The 19949-nt window shown below is 40.4% G+C and overlaps 2 protein-coding genes across 8 annotated transcripts in view; both read left to right on the top strand.

Annotated features, from left to right (window-relative positions):
- Positions 1 to 8731, top strand: part of LRRCC1 (leucine rich repeat and coiled-coil centrosomal protein 1) — a 38904-nt gene extending 30173 nt beyond the window's left edge. For 6 of the 7 annotated variants that reach the window (XM_061123840.1, XM_061123841.1, XM_061123842.1 and 3 more), the window contains 5 exons: positions 200 to 363; positions 3349 to 3557; positions 3646 to 3783; positions 6554 to 6689; positions 8528 to 8731. In XM_061123840.1, the coding sequence (XP_060979823.1) occupies positions 200 to 363; positions 3349 to 3557; positions 3646 to 3783; positions 6554 to 6689; positions 8528 to 8650 (770 nt within the window). In that variant the 3' untranslated portion in view covers positions 8651 to 8731. The remainder of the gene's footprint in view (positions 1 to 199; positions 364 to 3348; positions 3558 to 3645; positions 3784 to 6553; positions 6690 to 8527) is intronic. The other variant, XM_061123843.1, reaches the window with a different exon arrangement.
- A 9055-nt stretch (positions 8732 to 17786) lies between these two features.
- E2F5 (E2F transcription factor 5) overlaps positions 17787 to 19949 on the top strand; it is a 32740-nt gene continuing 30577 nt past the window's right edge. The window contains exon 1 of the mRNA XM_061123837.1: positions 17787 to 17962. Within this exon, the coding sequence (XP_060979820.1) occupies positions 17825 to 17962 (138 nt within the window). The 5' untranslated portion in view covers positions 17787 to 17824. The remainder of the gene's footprint in view (positions 17963 to 19949) is intronic.

Below are 19949 nucleotides of genomic sequence, written 5' to 3'. Positions count from 1 at the left end.
GTGGTTTTAGGTTCTCAAATACCCACAGTTTTTAAAAGGCCTGTTTCTTTTCTTTCCACTTCATATTATGCTGTTACATATTTTGTTTCTTTATTCAGCTTCTTTCATTTATTATATCATACACTGTAAAATTAGATGCTTGTTAAAAATAAATCTCTAAGGTCTTCTTAAGTTTTTTACTGTGATGTCTGTTTCTTAGGATCTTGTCTAGTCCAAAATCATGGGAGAGTAGAGGCTCAGCTTGAAAGTTTGTGTAGGGAGAATGAATGTCTGCGAAAAGCAAGTGAGCGTGACAGTGACACAATCAGAATCAAATGTAAAATCATAGACGACCAAACTGAAACCATTGGAAAATTAAAAGAAGTAAGTTTGACATTTTATTTTAGGAAGAGCTCATAGGCAAAGTTTGAAAATCTGTGGATCAAAGTACCTAATAAATATTTGTCTCTGTGAATCCCAACTGTTGTGGAGTTTAAGCCATACTAGCGTGTTTTTTTAATAATGTTTGCCACTTTGCTGTTAAAAGTTATATATAACATTTATTAACTTGAAATTACTTTTACCTCAAAATTTTATGGAGGGTGTTATGATGGCCCTTCAGAGTAATTGAAACTAGCGTCCATAATGGGTGGTCGTTGCTCTTCAGTTGCTGAGTCACGTCCAGCTCTTGGCGCCCCCGTGTTCCGCTGCACACCAGGCTTCCCTGGCCTCGGCGGCCGGTAGAGTTCTGCACACTCAGCCAGGACCAGCAGTGAGACGTCAGGGCGCCAGGCGTGTTGTCTGGCCACGGGCGGCGGCTGCAGGGCCTGACACGGCAAACCACCTCAGTGTGCTTGCCTTCAGAGCCCCATGAAGGGTTAGGAATAAAAAAAGGCCGCATTTTTATTTAAACTTTGTGTTGCTTAGTATCTTCCAGTATTGCTAAATCAATTCTCAGAATTCTCTGTGACAAAACCTTGTTGTTCAGTCACCCAGTCATGTCCCGCTCTTTGCAACCCCATGGACTTAAGCATGCCATGAATAGAATGTAAAAGATCCCTGCTTATTTCCAAGAGACACTGTTTTTACCCTCTTCTTTAATATGGCCTGTTTTAGAGAAAACTAACAGGATCTCTTGTTTCAAAGTATATTACGTGAAAATTCCCAGAGAAATATTCTGACAGTTAGCGTGAACTCCAAAATTTGAACGAAATTTGAACTCCAAAATTTTCTTCTGAAGATTATCTTCAAGGTGTAAAAAAAATAGCCCAAGAAAAGAGATTTTAAGAAACTTCTAAATGTGATTATCACCCACAAAGTTAGGAACTCATTCTCTCTCTTATTTTTAAATTTTTTTTTAAGGAACTCATTCTTTAATTATAACTACTTAAGAATTGATTTTTTTTCCCCTTAGTCATTTTTAAGAACCAGAACTTCATCAAGTACAGAAAATAAAGAAACATTACCACCATGTTGTTATATCCATAATTAGACTATGAATGCTTGAACTGTGATTTTTGAACTGTGTTTAGGTAATATAATTACCCTAAACAGTTATATTGTTTTTTTGCTTTTGGATGAAACCAAAACTTACATTATATCTGTCATACATGCCAAGCTACACTGAAAATTATTCAGAATTGTTAAGCAATAAGCATTTTTTCTATACTCAGTTTAACACTATGTTTGACATAACTACTTCTGCAGTAAGACTGCTGCTTATCAGTCTCTGAACAGAGTTTTGGGAGAAAATGACTAGTAATGAATAACACAGTGGCGCCAAAAAGGAAATGACTTTTAGTTTCTAGATTTTTGGTTTAAAAAAAAAGTTTTCAGTTTTTCAACTCATCATTTTTCTTTTTTTTCCACAATTTAGTACATTTACTTTAAAGAGCATTGTATCAACCTCAAACATAGGAGCATTAATGGTGCATCCCAGCTCATCACAGAACATACAGAGATAACTAAGTATAATTCTTATAGCAATAAATTCACCATGTGCTCAGTTGCTCAGTCATGTCTGACTTTTTGCAACCCCATGCACTGTAGCCCACTAGGCTCCTCTGTCCATGGGATTCTCTAGGCAAGAATACTGGAGTGGGTTGCCATTTCCTCTTCCAGGGATCTTCCCAACCGAGGGATCAAACCTGTGTCTTCTGCATTGGCAGGAGGATTCTTTACCACTGAGCCACCAGGGAAGCCCAAATATTACACCATAGCTAATAACTTAAAGGGATAATGACCTAATCTGTAGAATTTGGACTTTGATATTTTCAATTAAGTAGATTTTAAAACAGGATTTTTGAGGTTTGGTTTTCTCATATGTATTATTTTGGTACTTTTAAGTATGGGTCACAAGATTCTCTGATGCTACAATGTTATTTTTATTAACAGGGTTATTTCATAAGAATCTTTGGTAGCTTTTATGAATTCCTAATAATATATTAAGACTGCTGTCCCCTAAGTACTTAAGTATGAGAGTTGTGGGGAGAAAATAAATTATGGAAATGTTGGTCAAGACTACCTGATATTGTTGCTTAGAATTTTTAGATGTATAATACACTGAGGAATTGAACCACATTTTCTAAAATACTGATGAATTCATTCCTAAATTAGCCTCATTCAGTATTTGTTTGTTTGCCTCCATCATCTTCCCAAAAGGGAAAAAAGGCAAGGTGGAGCAGGGGAAACAGGATGAAAGCAGGAACTGCTAATTTCATTTTTTCTCACTTGTGGAGACTGTTACCGCTAGTTGATGTTACAGGGTTCCATCCATCCAGCCATGCCCCTCTAAAGCAGATACGGTCGTTGGCATAAATAAGTCAGATGAGGCCCAATGCCTGCAAACATTTAACAGTGCCAAAGGTAGTTTTGATCTTTCATTAATCCTGGTTTGTCATATGCAGATAGAGGATACAGTCGGCCTCACAGGACAGAGATACAATGAAAGGAGGTTTGGGGGAAGGTAGAGCCTATTTTCATGTGACATTTCAATAGTGATGAAGTCATACTTTAAAGTATTTGTTCACTCTAATGCAGAAGACACTTGTTTAGCAGAGTAGAAATAGTATTTTATGTCATACATGCATCATGAATATCAATCTTTGCTATATTCCGTGTTAAATAAAATTGCCATTGTACTCTTTTTCTTCCCCTGTACTCCCTTTGTGTGGTTGGTTGTAACCTAATGAAATAAAAAGTGTGGATAGTGAATCATTCTTAATGGCATTTAAAACAAAGTGGTGGCACTATTCCATAGTATTCTGTAGTTTTTATAATAATTTTAAACCATGTTGAATTTGGAAATAAGACATTTAAGATTAAGAAAAATATTTTTTTAATGATGATTTATTTTCTGTAAAAATGAAGTGTTTACAGGAAAGAGAGGAACAAATCAAAATATTACATGAAAAAATCACTGAAATACAAAAATGTACTCAAGAACAACTTGAAGAAAAATCTTCACAACTGGATGAAATAGTTGAGAAACTAGAAAGACACAATGAAAGAAAAGAAAAACTAAAACAGCAGTTGAAAGTAAAGGAATTAGAACTTGATGAAATCAGAAAAGCTTACAGGTATTATATAGTATTTCCTATTGAGAAATAACATGTGGCTTAATAATTTCATGTAACCATTTTTTTTAATTATTTCTTTTCATATTAGTACACTTAATCAGAAGTGGCATGATAAAGGAGAACTTCTATGTCATCTTGAAATGCAAGTAAAAGAAGTGAAAGAAAACTTTGAAAACAAAGAAAGAAAACTTAAAGCGGAAAGAGACAAAAGTATCGAACTACAAAAGTAAGCATTGAGTCCTTAAGTATGTGGGATATCTTTAAAGAAAACTGAATTGGGATGGGTAGGTGTGAGGAGGGTAAAAACATTTTGGACATAGTTATTTGCCAAGTACTTAGTTTCCATTCCATCTATAAAATGAAGATTATAATAGTTCCTCTCTTAATATTTGATGAAAGTTTAAACTTTGTATATATGAGTATTTATGCATGAATATGATTTGTATGGGCTATTTAGCATTTAAATAGTGCCTGATGCATAGTAATTGCTATATAAATATTTAGTTTTTATTACTAGAATTATTGTTTTCAAATTCTGTTTGAATGGAAACAGCTAATATTTTTGGCTGTTGTATGTGGAGTTGTGTGTGGAGTTTTGGCTTCCCTGGTGGTTCAGCACTAAAGAATATGAGTTCAATCCCTGGGTTGGGAAGATCCCCTGGAGAAGGAAATAACAACCCACTCCAATAGTCTTGGCTGGAGAATCGCATGGACAGAGGAGCCTGGCAGTCCATGTGGTTGCAGAGTTGGACACAACTTAGCGACTAAACAACAACATGTGAAGTTTAGAGGAAAACAATCACTGACTACCAGGGACAGAGAGCTCCTGAAGAATCTAAAACAGATGTTGGTAGCAGTTAGCCTGCACCAGCTGAGGATGAGAGCTGATTTTAAGTAAGGGGAAGAAAATCTATACGCATATGCCATTGTTGTATGGATTTTATAAAATACTGTAGAGGAAATGAGGGTTTTAGCTTATAAACGATATGACTAGACTTGTTAAAATAATTTAAAGTTAACTCACCTAGAAAATAGGTAGCATGGTTTAGTAACCAGTTCTCATGTCAAAATATAGAATGGTGTAGATAATGTGGCATGTGGGTAGCCCCAAAATTTCATATAGAGGTAGGTTCCCCATTATATCAAATCGAATAAAACCTCAAAATTTGATTTTTCATATTTTAACCCAATGTAACTGAAAAGGTGAAAGGTGTTATTATACACCCCAGAAGTTTTAATTGATAATACAGTCAGCTGTCTGCTAATGGCCCCTGTTATACTTTGCTTTACAACCAAACATGAATACGACGAAGCATCGACTTAGAGCCTGTTTTCTTTCCTGCTGGCCACAGCTTTGCAGCGTGAAGTCCTTTTGATCCTAAAAGACACAATCACTTCATATAACTAGAAGTTCCTAAACTTAATAAAAACCATAAAGCCTGACAATTTTTAGAATCTCTTATATTGTTTATTGTGGTTTTAAGAGCAAAACAATAAAAAGGCCTGGTTTTTACCTTAATGCTATTATGACTAAAATTGGTAGGTATGATTTTTAATTTAATGGAATTTTAATAAAATAAGTAACTCATTGTTCATAAGAAAGATTGTATTTGCATAGCTTTTTATAATATATAAATTGATTTTTTTCTTATATCTTACTTTGAACCCAGCAGTAATGCTGTGAGGTTAGCCAAACAGGCAGGATTATTGTGTTATAGTTGACAGACTTTAAATCCAGAGGTTGTGAACTTGCCCTTGGTCACACAGCTACCAAATGTTGCAACAGGAATAAAAGAAAGGCTTTTGATTCATGATCCTAATAATGCTGAAAGTTCAGTCTCCCTGCACCTGTGCCCAACGAAGTGTCAGAGTTTTGGGTGACGTAGAAAAGGATCGCGTTGTTGCTTTGCCTGGCAAAGGGGGACGCAGCAGGCTTGTGCCTCAAAACCTGTGTCCCAGTGCGGGAGGATTTGCTGAGTTTTATAGCAGTGGTTCCAGAGAAGGCAATGGCACCCCACTGCAGTACCCTTGCCTGGAAAAGCCCATGGACGGAGGAGCCTGGTGGGCTGCAGTCCATGGGGTCGCTAAGAGTTGGACACGACTGAGCGACTTCACTTTCACTTTTCACTTTTCATGCATTGGAGAAGGAAATGGCAACCCACTCCAGTGTTCTTGCCTGGAGAATCCCAAGGATGGCGGAGCCTGGTGGGCTGCCATCTCTGGGGTCGCACAGAAGTGACTTAGCAGCAGCAGCAGCATAGCAGTGGTTCAGGGGTGGAGTTGCTGTTAAAGAGTAGGGTCTGTGCAGGGCCTGTACTCCTTTGATCAGGCCTAAGGTGGTCTACTCCCTGATCTTTGCATCCCCTCCCTTCCCTGATAAGCGACTGTTCATATCTACCCGTTGAAACTCAGGGAAAGTCTTGGAGGCTGGAGTCTATTCCCTGCAAACAGGAAACGGAGGACACAGAAAGGCTTCCACGCCCAGGAATTATTATTCATACTTAATATTAAGAAATGGGTATTTTGCCTGTAAGAAACATTTAGCAGTGAAATTTTGTAAATACTGTTTATGTTTATTAACATAGGGTTTTATCTGATAAGCATAAACAGGAAAATCAGACATATGATTATAAACTTGAACCTGCATTGTAAATTATTATCATACTGCTAATACATGGAGAAAAAAAAATTGATAGTAGCATCTGTGAAGATTCTTATAAAGCATATCCTTAGACTCACAATAAGTGAGAACCATGTATCCTAACTTTCAGAGGATAATGTAACAAACTTCCACTTAGGTTACCCTACTCTAAACTGGTACTAACAGATTCTGTTGGATGATGAACTACTTATAACTTTAGTTACCCAAGGTAGTCTTTTGCTATTCAATGGAGTTATGCTTCCATTAAAATATGAATGAGTGCTTCCATGTAAAAAACAAAAAATCCTAATTTTTACACATCCAGGTAGATATGTGGTTTTGTTTTGTTTTTAAGGGATGCAATGGAAAAGCTTCATAGTATGGATGATGCCTTTAAGAAACAAGTTGATGCAATTGTTGAAGCTCATCAAAATGAAATAATACAACTGGCAAATGAAAAACAGAAATGTATTGATTCTGCAAATTTAAAGGTACCGTAAGTAAAATTCACTTTGATAATCAGTATTAAATTGTTATAGCTAAGTAAATTGTATCTTCAACAGTGATAAGAAGAAAAGGCAGCATGATTGAATGACCAAAATAGTGTGAAGAATGTTACTAATACAATCATGAAGCCAGACCAACATGTTGGTAATACTTAGATTAGTTGTAAAACAGAATTTTAATGAAACCAAGATTATAAATTTGATCCTGATACACACCTGCTCCATGAGCTCTGGATAAAAATTGATATATCCCTCACCAATTTCAGCTGGAAGCCCTTTTGGTTACACATAGGCAAGGTGAGAATGTGAATGTATTAAGTACAATCCGTTACTGCCTTGGACAAGTTCTCAAGGATTGTTTTATTATGAATTAGGGTTCAACCTGTCAAGTTTCTTGTTGACAAATGAATGGGTTTAGGATGATACTAAATGACAGGGAAAGATCAGAATTAACTTATGAGGCTTTTTAATAATACTTATGTATGAGCTTTCCCCTCAGACTTTGATTCACCAAGACTAGGTTCAAACCTAGATATTTTTAAAACTCAACAGGTGATTCTCGTGTGACTCCACTGTTAAGGTCCACTAAATGAGACAGTTATGAACTTTCATTTTCCCCTGATTTTGAAGTGTTAATAAGAAACACATATCCTTAAGACTGGAAATTCAGAAATCAGCAACTAGAAAAGGAAAAGAGTTAATAGAAAAGGAAAGGAATACTTCATATTTTATAATCAAGGTTGTGTAGTTAAATGACATTAAAGGAGTCTGTATAACCAGAAAGCGGGAATTACGTCTTTGAAAATAATCACAATTAATAAAGAAATACAATTTGTTCACAATTTAGTTCTTTATTTCACTTCAGTGGTTGTTTCACATATTTAAAATCTACTGAGTGTTGAACAAGAGTATACTAGGTATTATTAAATAAGGTATGATATTAGGCCTTTAGCTCAAAGCAAAATACTGTGCTTGATTTTGGACATCTTACAGTATGATGTAATATCATAGGGAGGTGTTTGTTAGGGAATTAGAAAAATGGCACCAAAGTTTAAATGTGGTAATCATGAAGAAAGGCATCACATACAAGTGATCATTTAAGTTAGGAGAAATGTTTTTAGAAAAAAAAAAATTAGGAAGTCTGTGTTAGAGATCAGGAAGAGGGAAGTAGACAGATAAGGATGACTATATTGCTAGTACACTCAGGAATGTTGTATAATAGGAGAGAATGTTTCAAGGAGAAATTAATAGTATCAAATACATAGAATCCTAGGAGAATAAATATGGGTTAACAGTAACTCATAAAATTGCCTCTCAAAAAGATGATAATGTTTAACCACCACCAGCAGTTTTAGAAATGCAGCGTTTAAAGAGTTTCTTTGGGAAGGGAGGTGATTTCAGTTTTGAAAGTTTGTAAGGTTAAGTCAAGAGTCATGATTTGACATTCATAACTGCTTATGAATGAGAAAGCAGTTAAGTCAGAAGATTAAGTCAGAAGACTAGGTTTCATCCAAATATGCTACTGAGAAGCACCACAACCTTGAACAAGTTTTCTGAACTACAAAATAGTTAGATTACCATGTGTTCATTACAAGTGCCTATGAGAAATAAATGGATGGTACACGTGTGAATATTTTGTATACAGTATGACATTGTTTTCCATTTTAGTATTTGAATAGGTTAACATTTTATTAACCTCTTGTTTTAAATGAATATCACATCACAAACTATAAAATGTATACAAATAAATTTACTTTCTCCATTTTTTAAAATACATTTTCACTGAGAAATTTAAATGTTATAAAATGTACATATTGATTTAGGTTCATCGAGTTGAAGAAGAAATGCGTGGACTTCTGGAAGAAACATGCAAGAACAAAAAAGCAATGGAAACAAAAATTAAGCAACTTGCTTTTGCTCTAAGTCAAATTCAGCAAGAAATTTGATGGTTCTGAGAACAAATTTAATTGAAATGGATCGGCAGGCCTATTGTAAAAATGATTAAATATTGTAATAGTAGTAACTGCTGTGACTTTGAAATGTCTCTTTCTACACATTTCATTCTGATTATATTTTAAAAGACTTTTGATCAAGTATTAATTGTATATGTAGGTTTTTTTATAATAAATTGTTGACAATTATGTGTATTAGAAAAACCTATCAAAATAACTAGACTTAAAACACTTTTTCTTGTTTCTGTGCTATATACATTGTCTGGTCATTACACATTTGCCTATAAGTATGTTAATGAAAATTTAGTCTTTTGACTACATGAGGGAAAGTATTTTAATACTGTTAACCATACTGTGTTGATGAACTAATTATACTTACTGGTTGTCCTTTAGTTGAGGTAGCTCCATTCTTTTAAAATGCTCATAAGTGTAGCCAAAAAATATTTTAAATCTGTATAAGAGATGTGGTATTTTTAAGAATGCATATGTATGTTTCCACATCACTCATAATGACTCCTTTTTAGTTTATGAGGAGACTTCTTATTTTACAACTTAAAACACTTATATTCCATTTCATATCAGTTCATTTACTCCTATTTCAATTTTGTCATCTCTTACGTTCCTGTGTATACAGAACAAAGATCTGAATACTATTCTCCTTACTATTTCTGAAAGAAAGAGAACGTAATACCAAACTCTAACTAATAGCCAGTGAACTATGATTTTTAAAATTAACTACAATCAGAAAAAAATGTAAAGAGAGGGCCCCATTTATTATAGGCAAGGTTTATACTGAAATCTGTGGGACATCAAGCATATCAGCACATGTAATAGGAGCCTCTGGGGGGATGGGAGGACAAGAAACATTGGGGAAAATAATAGCTGGAACCTTCCTTAATTTGATGAAAAAGATGAACCGACATGTTCAAGAACTTCAGTAAAACCCAGGATAAGGAAACACAAGAGAACCACACCTAGACACTTCACAGTCAAACTGTTGGGGGAAATCTTGAAAGTAGCAAGAAAATATGATTTAATGTAAAGGAATAATTAACAGTTGAGAAATTTCTCATGAGAAATAATGGAGACTAGAAGGCAGTGAAGGACATATTTTAGGTACAGGAAATAACAGTAAGCTGAGAATTCTACATCCAACAAAATTATCCTTCAAAATAAAATGCAAAACACTAGATGTTTTGCAAGGCTGACAGAGTTTTCAACAACAAAAAAAATCAGCTAAGAATTCTATATCCAGCAAAACTGTCTTTCAAATGAAGCCAAAATAAAGTCATTCTCAGCTAACAGCTGGAAAGTATGTTCCTACCAGACCCACCTTAACGAAAAAGGCTGAAGGAAGTTCTTACTTCAAATCCTTTCAGAATGTGACCCTAGAGAGTAATTTGAATAAACATGAGAAGAAGAAAGAAACACTCATAAAGCAAAATATATAATTATAAAAAAATATAAATTCATATTTTCCCTTCATCCCTTAACTGATTAAAGAATCAAAATACATAAAATAATGCATATAATTGTATTATTGGAAGTAAAACAAAATGTAACATTTCTCCATATCAGCACAAAGGTGGATGGAAGCAAAGCTGTATTGGGAAGTAAGGAAATAGGAGATAGTATAACTTGAAACCCATAGGAACAAGGGACAATAATGAGTTGTAAATATGAAAATTAATTTAACTATGAATATATGCCTGCTGTCCTACTTAGACTTTATATACAACAACCAAACAGTTTCATAACAAAAAGAGGAAGAAAGTAGAACTAAATAGAAATATTTCTACATTTCACTGAAATTGGGTTAGTATAAATCTGTTGTATATATAAACTGGTGAAGTCATTAAGGATGTAACTCAAAATATATAACCAAAAAATAGTCAAAGCAAATTAAAATGTTATACTAGAAAATATTTGTGTAATACAAAAGTAGGAAAAAGCAATAAAGTATTAAGCAATTTTTAAATGCAGTAAAGACAAGATGGAAAACAGTAAAATGGCCATGGTAAATTTTTTAATTTGCATAATTTAACTACATCAATAATTACATTAAGTGTGACTGGATTAAGTGATCCAATCAAAAGAATAGATAAGAAAACAAGATCCAACTATATAACACTTTCAAATATGCAGATTGGAAATATCAGTAAAAGGATAAAAAAATCAACCATAAGACAGTAGACAGCAACCATAAGAGTAAAAAACAAACAAAAAAGTAGCTATACTAATATCAGACAAAATAGACTAAAAAATTGTACTAGAAGAAAAAAGATGAAACAGTGTCAATTCATCAAGAAGAATAAGTATATACATGGATACACCTAACAACATATTCCCAAAACTCATGAAGAAAAGCTGACAAAGACTTGAAGGCAGCGGGTGGGGTGAGGGACAAGATTATTCAACAGGAACACAGAAGCTCCCTGGTGGTCCAGTGGTAAAGAATTGACCTGCCAATGCAGGGAACGCAGGTTTGATCCCTGGACCAAGAAGATCCCATGTGCCATAGGTCACCTACGCCCACGCGCCACAGTTACCGAGCCTGTGCTCTGGAGTTGGTGAACACAGCTACTTCAACCCAAGTGCTGCTACCGCTAAGCCTGTGCACTATGAGCCCATCATGGTCTGAAACGAGAAGCCCATGCACTGCGACTGGAGAGCAGACCCCTCTCCCTGCAACTTAAACCCCATGCACGGCAACAAAGGCCCAGGGCAGTCAAAGAAACAGTACGAATACTCCACTTTCAACAACGGACAGAACAATGAGGCAGAAGATTGGCTAGAAAATGGAAGACAACAACACAACCTACGAGGCCTCACAGACAACTGTAGAACACTTTAAGAATAGAATCTTCACGTCCTTCCAAAGTGCACCTGGAACCTTCTGCAGTATAGATGAGATACAAGATCAAAAAGCAAGCCTCAGTGGATTTGGAATTATTGAAATAACACAAAGTATGCTCTCTGAACACAGTGCACTGAAATTAGAAAAGTAGCAAATTTGGGGAATTTACAGTGTGGAAATGAACAACTACTGGATCAAAGAATATATCATGAAATTAGAAAAATCCTTTGAGGCGAATGGAAATAGAAAATACGAGATGTAGCTAAAGTAATTAGAAGGAAATTTTTATCTGCAAGCAACTATATTAAAAAAGAAGAAATATTTGAGATCAACATCCTAACCTTCCACCTATAATGTTAGTCACTCAGTTGTGACCAACTCTGCGATCCCATGTACCACAGCCCAGCAAGCTCCTCTGTCCATGGAATTCCCCAGGCAAGAATACTGGAGTGGGTAGCCTTTCCCTTCTCCAAGGGAATCTTCTCGACCCTGGGATGGAACCCGGGTCTCCTGCATTGCAGGTGGATTCTTACCATCTGAGCCACCAGGGAAGCCCCTCTACCTATGAGATACAGGGGGAAATGGAGCAAACTAAAGCCAAAACAAAAAAAAAAAAAAAAATGAAAGAAATATTAGAGCAAAAATTAATGAAAGAATTGAAAAAAAATGCACCTCAATTTTTGACTTTGAAAAATAGACAAATCTTGAGCTAGATTAATGAAGGGAAAAAAGGCTTAAATGACTAGAATCAAGAATGAATACAAGGAAATAACAGTAAGAGGGGGAGGAAACTTTGGAAGCTGACGAATATGTTTCCTTATGATGGTCATAATTTCATGTGTATACTTATTCCTACTCATCAAATTGTGTAGATTAAATATGTACAGCTTTTACATGTCAATCATGCCTTAATAAAGTGGTTAAATTTTTTTAAAAAACAATTCCACTGATAATAAAGTTTAAACATAAAATTCTTAGGTTTATATTTAACAAAAGTTCACATCTCATACTCTGAAAACTACAAAACATTATTGAAAAGAGACAGTATTCATGGGTTAGAAGACTTAATATTGACAAAATGGTAATTCTCCCCCAAATTCATCTACAGATTAAATGCAATCCCCACCAAAATCTCAGCTAGCTGACTTATTTGCACAAGTTGACAACATGTCTCTAAAATTCATATAGAAATTCAAGGAATCTGGGCCAAAACAATCTTCAAAAAGGAAAAGCTAGAAAACTCACACTTCCTCATTTAAAAACTTAACTAGAAAACTACAGGAGAAAAGCAGTCAAGATGGTAGAGTTGAGGGAACCTAAGCTCACCTCCTCTCAGGAGCATCCCAGAATCACAACAATCTGCAGAATAACCATCACTTAAAAAGACCGAACCCTACCAGAAAATCTCTACAGCTAAAGACATAAGGAAGGAACCAAATGAGACTGGCAAGAGAGGCAGACCCATGATATAATCAAACCTCATACCCACAAGGTGGGCCACCCACAAACTAGAGAATAATTGTATTACAGAGGTTCTCCCACAGGAATGAGACCTCTGAGCCCCTCATCAGGGCCCCCAGACTGGGAGTGCAGCACCAGGAAGAGAAACCCCCAGAGCATTCAGCTTTGCAGACCACTGAGGCTTGACTGCAGAAGCTTCACAGGGTTGGGGAGAAATAGAGACTTCATTCTTAAAGGGTACACACAAAATCTCATGTGTACCAGGACCAACAGAGAAAGCAGCAATTTGATAGGTGCCAAGGCCAGACACCACCCTTACAGCAGAAAGTGAAGAGGAACTAAAAAACCTCTTGATGAAAGTGAAAGAGGAGAGTGAAAAAGTTGGCTTAAAGCTCAGCATTCAAAAAACTAAGATCATGGCATCCAGTCCCATCACTTCATGGGAAATAGATGGGGAAACAGTGGAAACAGTGTCAGACTTTATTTTGGGGTCTCCAAAATCACTGCAGATGGTTATTGCAGCCATGAAATTAAAAGACGCTTACTCCTTGGAAGGAAAGTTATGACCAACCTAGGTAACATATTAAAAAGCAGAGACATTACTTTGCCAACAAAGGTCCGTCTAGTCAAGGCTATGGTTTTTCCAGTGGTCATGTATGGATGTGAGAGTTGGACTGTGAAGAAAGCTGAGCGCCGAAGAATTGATGCTTTTGAACTGTGGTGTTGGAGAAGACTCTTGAGAGTCCCTTGGACTGCAAGGAGATCCAACCAGTCCATCCTAAAGGAGATCAGTCCTGGGTGTTCATTGGAAGGACTGATGCTGAAGCTGAAACTCCAATACTTTGTCCACCTCATGTGAAGAGCTGACTCATTGGAAAAGACCCTGATGCTGGGAGGGATTGGGGGCAGGAGGAGAAGGGGACGACAGAGGATGACATGGCTGGATGGCATCACCGACTTGATAGACATGAGTTTGAGTAAACTCCAGGAGTTGGTGATGGGCAGGGAGGCCTGGCGTGCCGCAGTTCATGGGGTCACAAAGAGTCAGACACGACTGAACGATTGAACTGAACTGAAGACCAGACCTACCTGCTGGTCTTGTAGGGTTTCTTAGGGAGGCAAGGGCAGCTCTGCCCCGCCCTGGGGACATACATAGTGATGGCAGAGATACAGGGCAGTGTTCATCTACGTGAATTCACTGGAAGCAGACATCTTGCTTGGATCAGTAGACCTGGCCCCACCCAACAGCCTGTAGACTCTAGTGATTGAATGCCTCAGGCCAAACAACACAGCCCCACCTGTCAGCAGACAGACTTCCTGAGCCCACAGCCACCTCTAGACATGCCCCTAGTCATGGTCCTGCCCACCATGGAACCAAGACCCAGCTCCACCCTCGGGTAGGTACCAGCCTCTTTTGCCTAGAAGCCTGCACAAGCCTCCCAGTCAGTCAGTTCAGTCATTCAGTCATGCCGGACTTGTTGGGACCCCATGGACTGAAGCATGCCAGGCCTCCCTGTCCATCACCAACTCCCAGAGTTTACTCAAATTCATGTCCATTGAGTCGGTGATGCCATCCAACCATCTCATTCTCTGTCGTCCCCTTCTCCTGCCTTCAATCGTTTCCAGCATCAGGGTCTTTTCAAATGAGTCAGTTCCCTGTATCAAGTGGCCAAAGTATTGGAGTTTCAGCTTCCGCATCAGTCCTTCCAATGAACGCCCAGGACTGATCTCCTTCAGGATGGACTGGTTGGATCTCCTTGCAGTCCAAGGGACTCTCAGGAGTCTTCTCCAACACCACAGTTCAAAAGCATCGGTTCTTCAGTGCTCAGCTTTCTTTATAGTCCAACTCTCACATCCATACGTGACTACTGGAAAAAACATAGCCTTGACTAGACGGACCTTTGTTGACAAAGTAATGTCTCTGTTTTTTAATATGCTGTCTAGGTTAGTCATAACTTTTCTTCAAAGGAGCAAGCGTCTTTTAATTTCATGGCTGCAGTCACCATCTGCAGTGATTAAAGTCTGACACTGTTTCCACTGTTTCCCCATCTATTTTCCATGAAGTGATGGGACCAGATGCCATGATCTTAGTTTTCTGAATGTTGAGTTTTAAGCCAACTTTTTCACTCTCCTCTTTCACTTTCATCAAGAGGCTCTTTAGTTCTTCTTCACTTTCTGCCATAAGGGTGATGTCATCTGCATATCCGAGGTTATTGATATTTCTCCTGGCAGTCTTGATTCCAGCTTGTGCTTCCTCCCGCCCAGCGTTTCTCATGATGTACTCTGCATACAAGTTAAATAAGCACAAGCCTCTAGACCAGCCTTAACTACCGGGACACAGATACCAGAAGTAAAAAAACTAAAGTCCCAAAGCCTGCAGGCTGAGTCCGCGCATGCAGGCCAGACACTTTCCTGGGACCAGCTGGCCCCTAGCCTTTGGGTGATGAGAGGAGAGGACACTGGGGACACCCAGGAGGGCCAGCAGAGACAGTCACATCTCCAAGGTAGAGAAACATAAAAATGACTCCACTGTTACAGGGTGTGCACAAACTCTCATACACTCTGGGGACCCAGTGCAGAAGCAGGGGTTTGAAAGAAGCCTGGGTCAGACCTGCATGGGGATCTTGGGAGAGTTCCCTGGAGAGGGAGGAGGCAACTGGAACTCGCCCTAGGGACCTAGGCACTGGCAGAAGCCATTCTAGGTAGTTCATTTCTACCCCATGGACACTGCTGCTGGCCTAGTGCCCACTTGGAATCTTCCCTCTAGCTCATAAGCCTCAGGACCCAGCCCTGCCCCTACCCACCAGCCCTCAGTCACCAATACCAATGAGCAGGCACCTGGCCCTGCCCACCAGTGAGCCTGCCTTGGAACCAAGCCTCAGAGGCCAGAAGGCTAATCCTAACCCCAGGACAACTGAACCCCCACAGTCGATGAGCCCAGCCCACCCATCAACAGTTCAGCACGAGCCCTGGGACTGGGGGGCCTTGGCCTCGCCCACCAGCAGGCCCACACCAGCTACAGAACACATTAGAGGGGAATCAGGAACCAGCGCTATCCAATAACAGCTCTGGGACTCCACGGGCCCTGCAAGTGGACCTCAGGATGTGGTTATGCCTACGAAAAGGTTAGCATTAGCCCCAAGACATGGCCTCACCCACCAGTGGGCAGTAACCAACACTAGGGTCTCCGGGAACCTGACCCAGCCCACTGCACTGGTGAGTGAGTATTAGTCCTCTGAGCTTCTGCAGCCAGCTTACCTCATGACCTGGTCTCAACAACCAATGGTCAGCAGCCTCCACACAAGGCAGTGCTCGGCCACCAGCTGGACCAGGGACTAACCAAGCCTAGCAGACTGCCCACAATAATCAGCCTGCCACAACAGAAGGACCCTAGCAGCCCACATCGAGGTACCACCAGAGCATTTACCTCTTGTGACAAGAGGGGAGAAGACTGCTGGGACTCATAGCTGTGTCTCCTACAAGAAGCTACTGCTGGGAAGTATAAGCAACCTACCAAATGCACAGAAATAAAACATCAAGTCAGGCAAAATAAAGTGACAGAGGAACATGTTCCAAATGAAAAAACAAGATAAAACACCAGAAAAAGAAGTGGAGATAGGCAATCGACCTGGAAAGAACTCAGGATGAATGATTTTAAAGATGATCAAAGAACTTGGTAAAGAATGGAATTCTTTAGCGCAGAACTAGAAGTATTTAACAGCAGAGCTAGAAAATACAGATAACAACCAAAGATGAAGAATATAAAAACTGAAATGAAAAATACACTAGAAGAAATCAACAGTAGACTAAATAATACAGAGGAATGGATCAGCAACCTGGAAGACAGGGTATTGGAAATCATTGATGTTAAACAGAAAGTTGGACTGTAAAGAAAGCTGAGCTCCAAAGAATTGATGATTTTGAACTGTGGTGTTGGAGAAGACTCTTGAGTCCCTTGGACTGCAAGGAGATCCAACCAGTCCACCCTAAAGGAAATCAGTCCTGAATAGTCATTGGAAGGACTGATGCTGAAGCTGGAACTCCAATACTTTGGCCACCTGATGCGAAGAACTGAGCCATTGTTAAAGACCCTGATGCTGGGAAAGATTGAAGGTGGGAGGAGAAGGGGACGACAGAGGATGAGATGATTGGATGGCATCACCGACTCAGTGGACATGAGTTTGAGTAAGCTCTGGGAGTTGGTGATGGACAGGGAGGCCTGGCGTGCTGCAGTCCATGGGGTCACAAAGAGTCGGACACAACTAAGCGATTGAACTAAACTGAACTGAAGCCCCTTTTCCCAGTCTTGAGATCCGCCTCCCGCCCCGCCCTGTCGCCCCACCGGGCACACCCCGCTCGCCCTGTCGCCCCGCCCCTCCCCACCCCCCGACCTATCGCCCCACCCCACCCACCCTATCGCCCCGCCCCATCCACGCCCCGCCCTATCGCCCCGCCCCTCACACCCCGCCCTATCGCCCCGCCCCATCCACGCCCCGCCCTATTGCCCCCGCCCCTCACACCCCGCCCTATCGCCCCGCCCATCCCTCCCCTCCCGCCTTCGGAGAAGCGCGTTTCCCAGCGTCAGCGGGCCTCTCGTCACTTCCGGCCATTTAAAGGCGGGCCCCGCCCCCGGCGCGCCGGCTCGCGCTCTCACCCCGCCCCCGGTCGCGGCCCCCTTGTAGCTGCCCAGGGCTCGGGGAGGGGAGGGGAGGGGCGGAGGCCCCAGGCGGGTGGGCGCCGCGCACCTGTAGCTGCCGGGAGCTCGCGAACCCTCGTCCCGCCCTCGGCGGGCGGCGACGGCCTGGGCCGCCGCGGGTCCGGCCCGGCAGGTGGCGGAGCGCGGGGACGCGATGGCGGCGGCAGAGCCCGCGAGCTGCGCGCCGCCCGGGCCCGGCAGCAGCCGGCACGAGAAGAGCCTGGGGCTGCTCACCGCCAAGTTCGTGTCGCTGCTGCAGGAGGCCAAGGATGGCGTGCTGGACCTCAAGGCGGTGAGCGCGGGCCGCGGTCTCAGGAGGAGGAAGGGAGGGCCGGGGGGATGAGGGGCGCGGGGCATGAGCAGGGGCCGCGCCGCGCCGCCGACAAAAGAGCCGCGGCGCCCGCGTGGCGTTCACCTCAGCGCGCCGGGCCTGGGCCGGGGCGCCCGGGGGGTCTCCGCCGGTGCAGACTGGGGGCTTTCGTGGGCGATTCCTGTGAGGGCGTCTGTCGGTTATTGAAAACGCGCAAGCAGGCACACCCCGAGTTTGCCACCTCTTCTGGATGAAACAAACAAAACGTGAACTCTTCAGTCCTCCTCTTAAAATAATAATAGTAAATAAAAACACCTCTCCCTCTTCTTGTCACAATCCTGGTGACTAAGAGGGATGTTTGATTTGTGAGTTAATTTGGTATCTGAAGCAAGCAAGCAAAACCGGTGTTTGCCACCTCTTCTGGATGAAACAAACAAAAAAGTCAACGCTCAGTCCTCCTCTTAGTAAATAAAAACACCTCTTTTACACTTTTCACAATCCTGATGACTAAGAAGGATGCTTGATTTGTGAGTTAATTTGGTATCTGAAGCAAGCAAACAAAACCCGAGTTTGCCACCTCTCCTGGATGAAACAAAAACAAAGTGAACTCTTCAGTTCTCCTCTTAAAATAATAATAGTAAATAAAAACACCTCTCGCTCTTACACTTCTTTTCATAACCCTGATGACTAAAAGGGATGTTTAATTTGCGACTTAATTTGGTATCTGATACACACTTATAAAAGTGAGACTTGCCATCACACGACGAGGGGATGTTTAATAACTTCCACCAAAAGAGATGGAAGCGCCTTGTAAACTCTCCGGTTTCCTGAGGCCGTGTGCTTGGTCTGTTACTACAGTTTCAGAATTTTCAAACAACAACATGCATCAAAAGCTGTTCCGTTGAACAAAGTGACTTAACCGTTCCAGGCCGGATTTGGAAGGATTCCACAGCGCTGAGGAGCAAGAGAATGTGATCATTTGAATTAAAATTCAGCCAGCACACCCAGTTTAAGTAGAACTAAAGCTTTAAGAACAAACGAATATTTCTTTTCTTTTTTTTTATTTTATTTTATTCTATTTTATTTTTTTCCCATGATATTTATTTATTTATTTTTTGTTACACAAAGGTATTTGTCAAAATGCTTTTTTTTTTTTTTTCCCCAGTGGGTTTTGTCATACATTGATATGAATCAGCCATGGATTTACATGTATTCCCCAATCCCGATCCCCCCTCCCACCTCCCTCTCCACCCGATTCCTCTGGGTCCTCCCAGTGCACCAGGCCGGAGCACTTGTCTCATGCATCCCACCTGGGCTGGTGACCTGTTTCACCATAGATAGTATACATGCTGTTCTTTTGAAACATCCCACCCTCACCTTCTCCCACAGAGTTCAAAAGTCTGTTCTGTATTTCTGTGTCTCTTTTTCTGTTTTGCATATAGAGTTATCGTTATCACCTTTCTAAATTCCATATATATGTGTTAGTATGCTGTAATGTTCTTTATCTTTCTGGCTTACTTCACTCTGTAGAAGGGGCTCCAGCTTCATCCATCTCATTAGGACTGGTTCAAATGAATTCTTTTTAACGGCTGAGTAATATTCCATGGTGTATATGTACCACAGCTTCCTTATCCATTCATCTGCTGATGGGCATCTAGGTTGCTTCCATGTCCTGGCTACTATAATCAGTGCTGCGATGAACATTGGGGTGCACGTGTCTCTTTCAGATCTGGTTTCCTCAGTGTGTATGCCCAGAAGTGGGATTGCTGGGTCATATGGCAGTTCTATTTCCAGTTTTTTAAGAAATCTCCACACTGTTTTCCATAGCGGCTGTACTAGTTTGCATTCCCACCAACAGTGTAAGAGGGTTCCCTTTTCTCCACACCCTCTCCAGCATTTATTGCTTGTAGACTTTTGGATAGCAGCCATCCTGACTGGCGTGTAATGGTACCTCATTGTGGTTTTGATT

Source organism: Dama dama, chromosome 21 (assembly GCF_033118175.1).
Source record: "Dama dama isolate Ldn47 chromosome 21, ASM3311817v1, whole genome shotgun sequence".
Lineage (NCBI taxonomy): Eukaryota > Metazoa > Chordata > Mammalia > Artiodactyla > Cervidae > Dama > Dama dama.
Note: the sequence above shows the minus strand (reverse complement) of the source record. Positions and strands in the feature narration are given on the sequence as shown.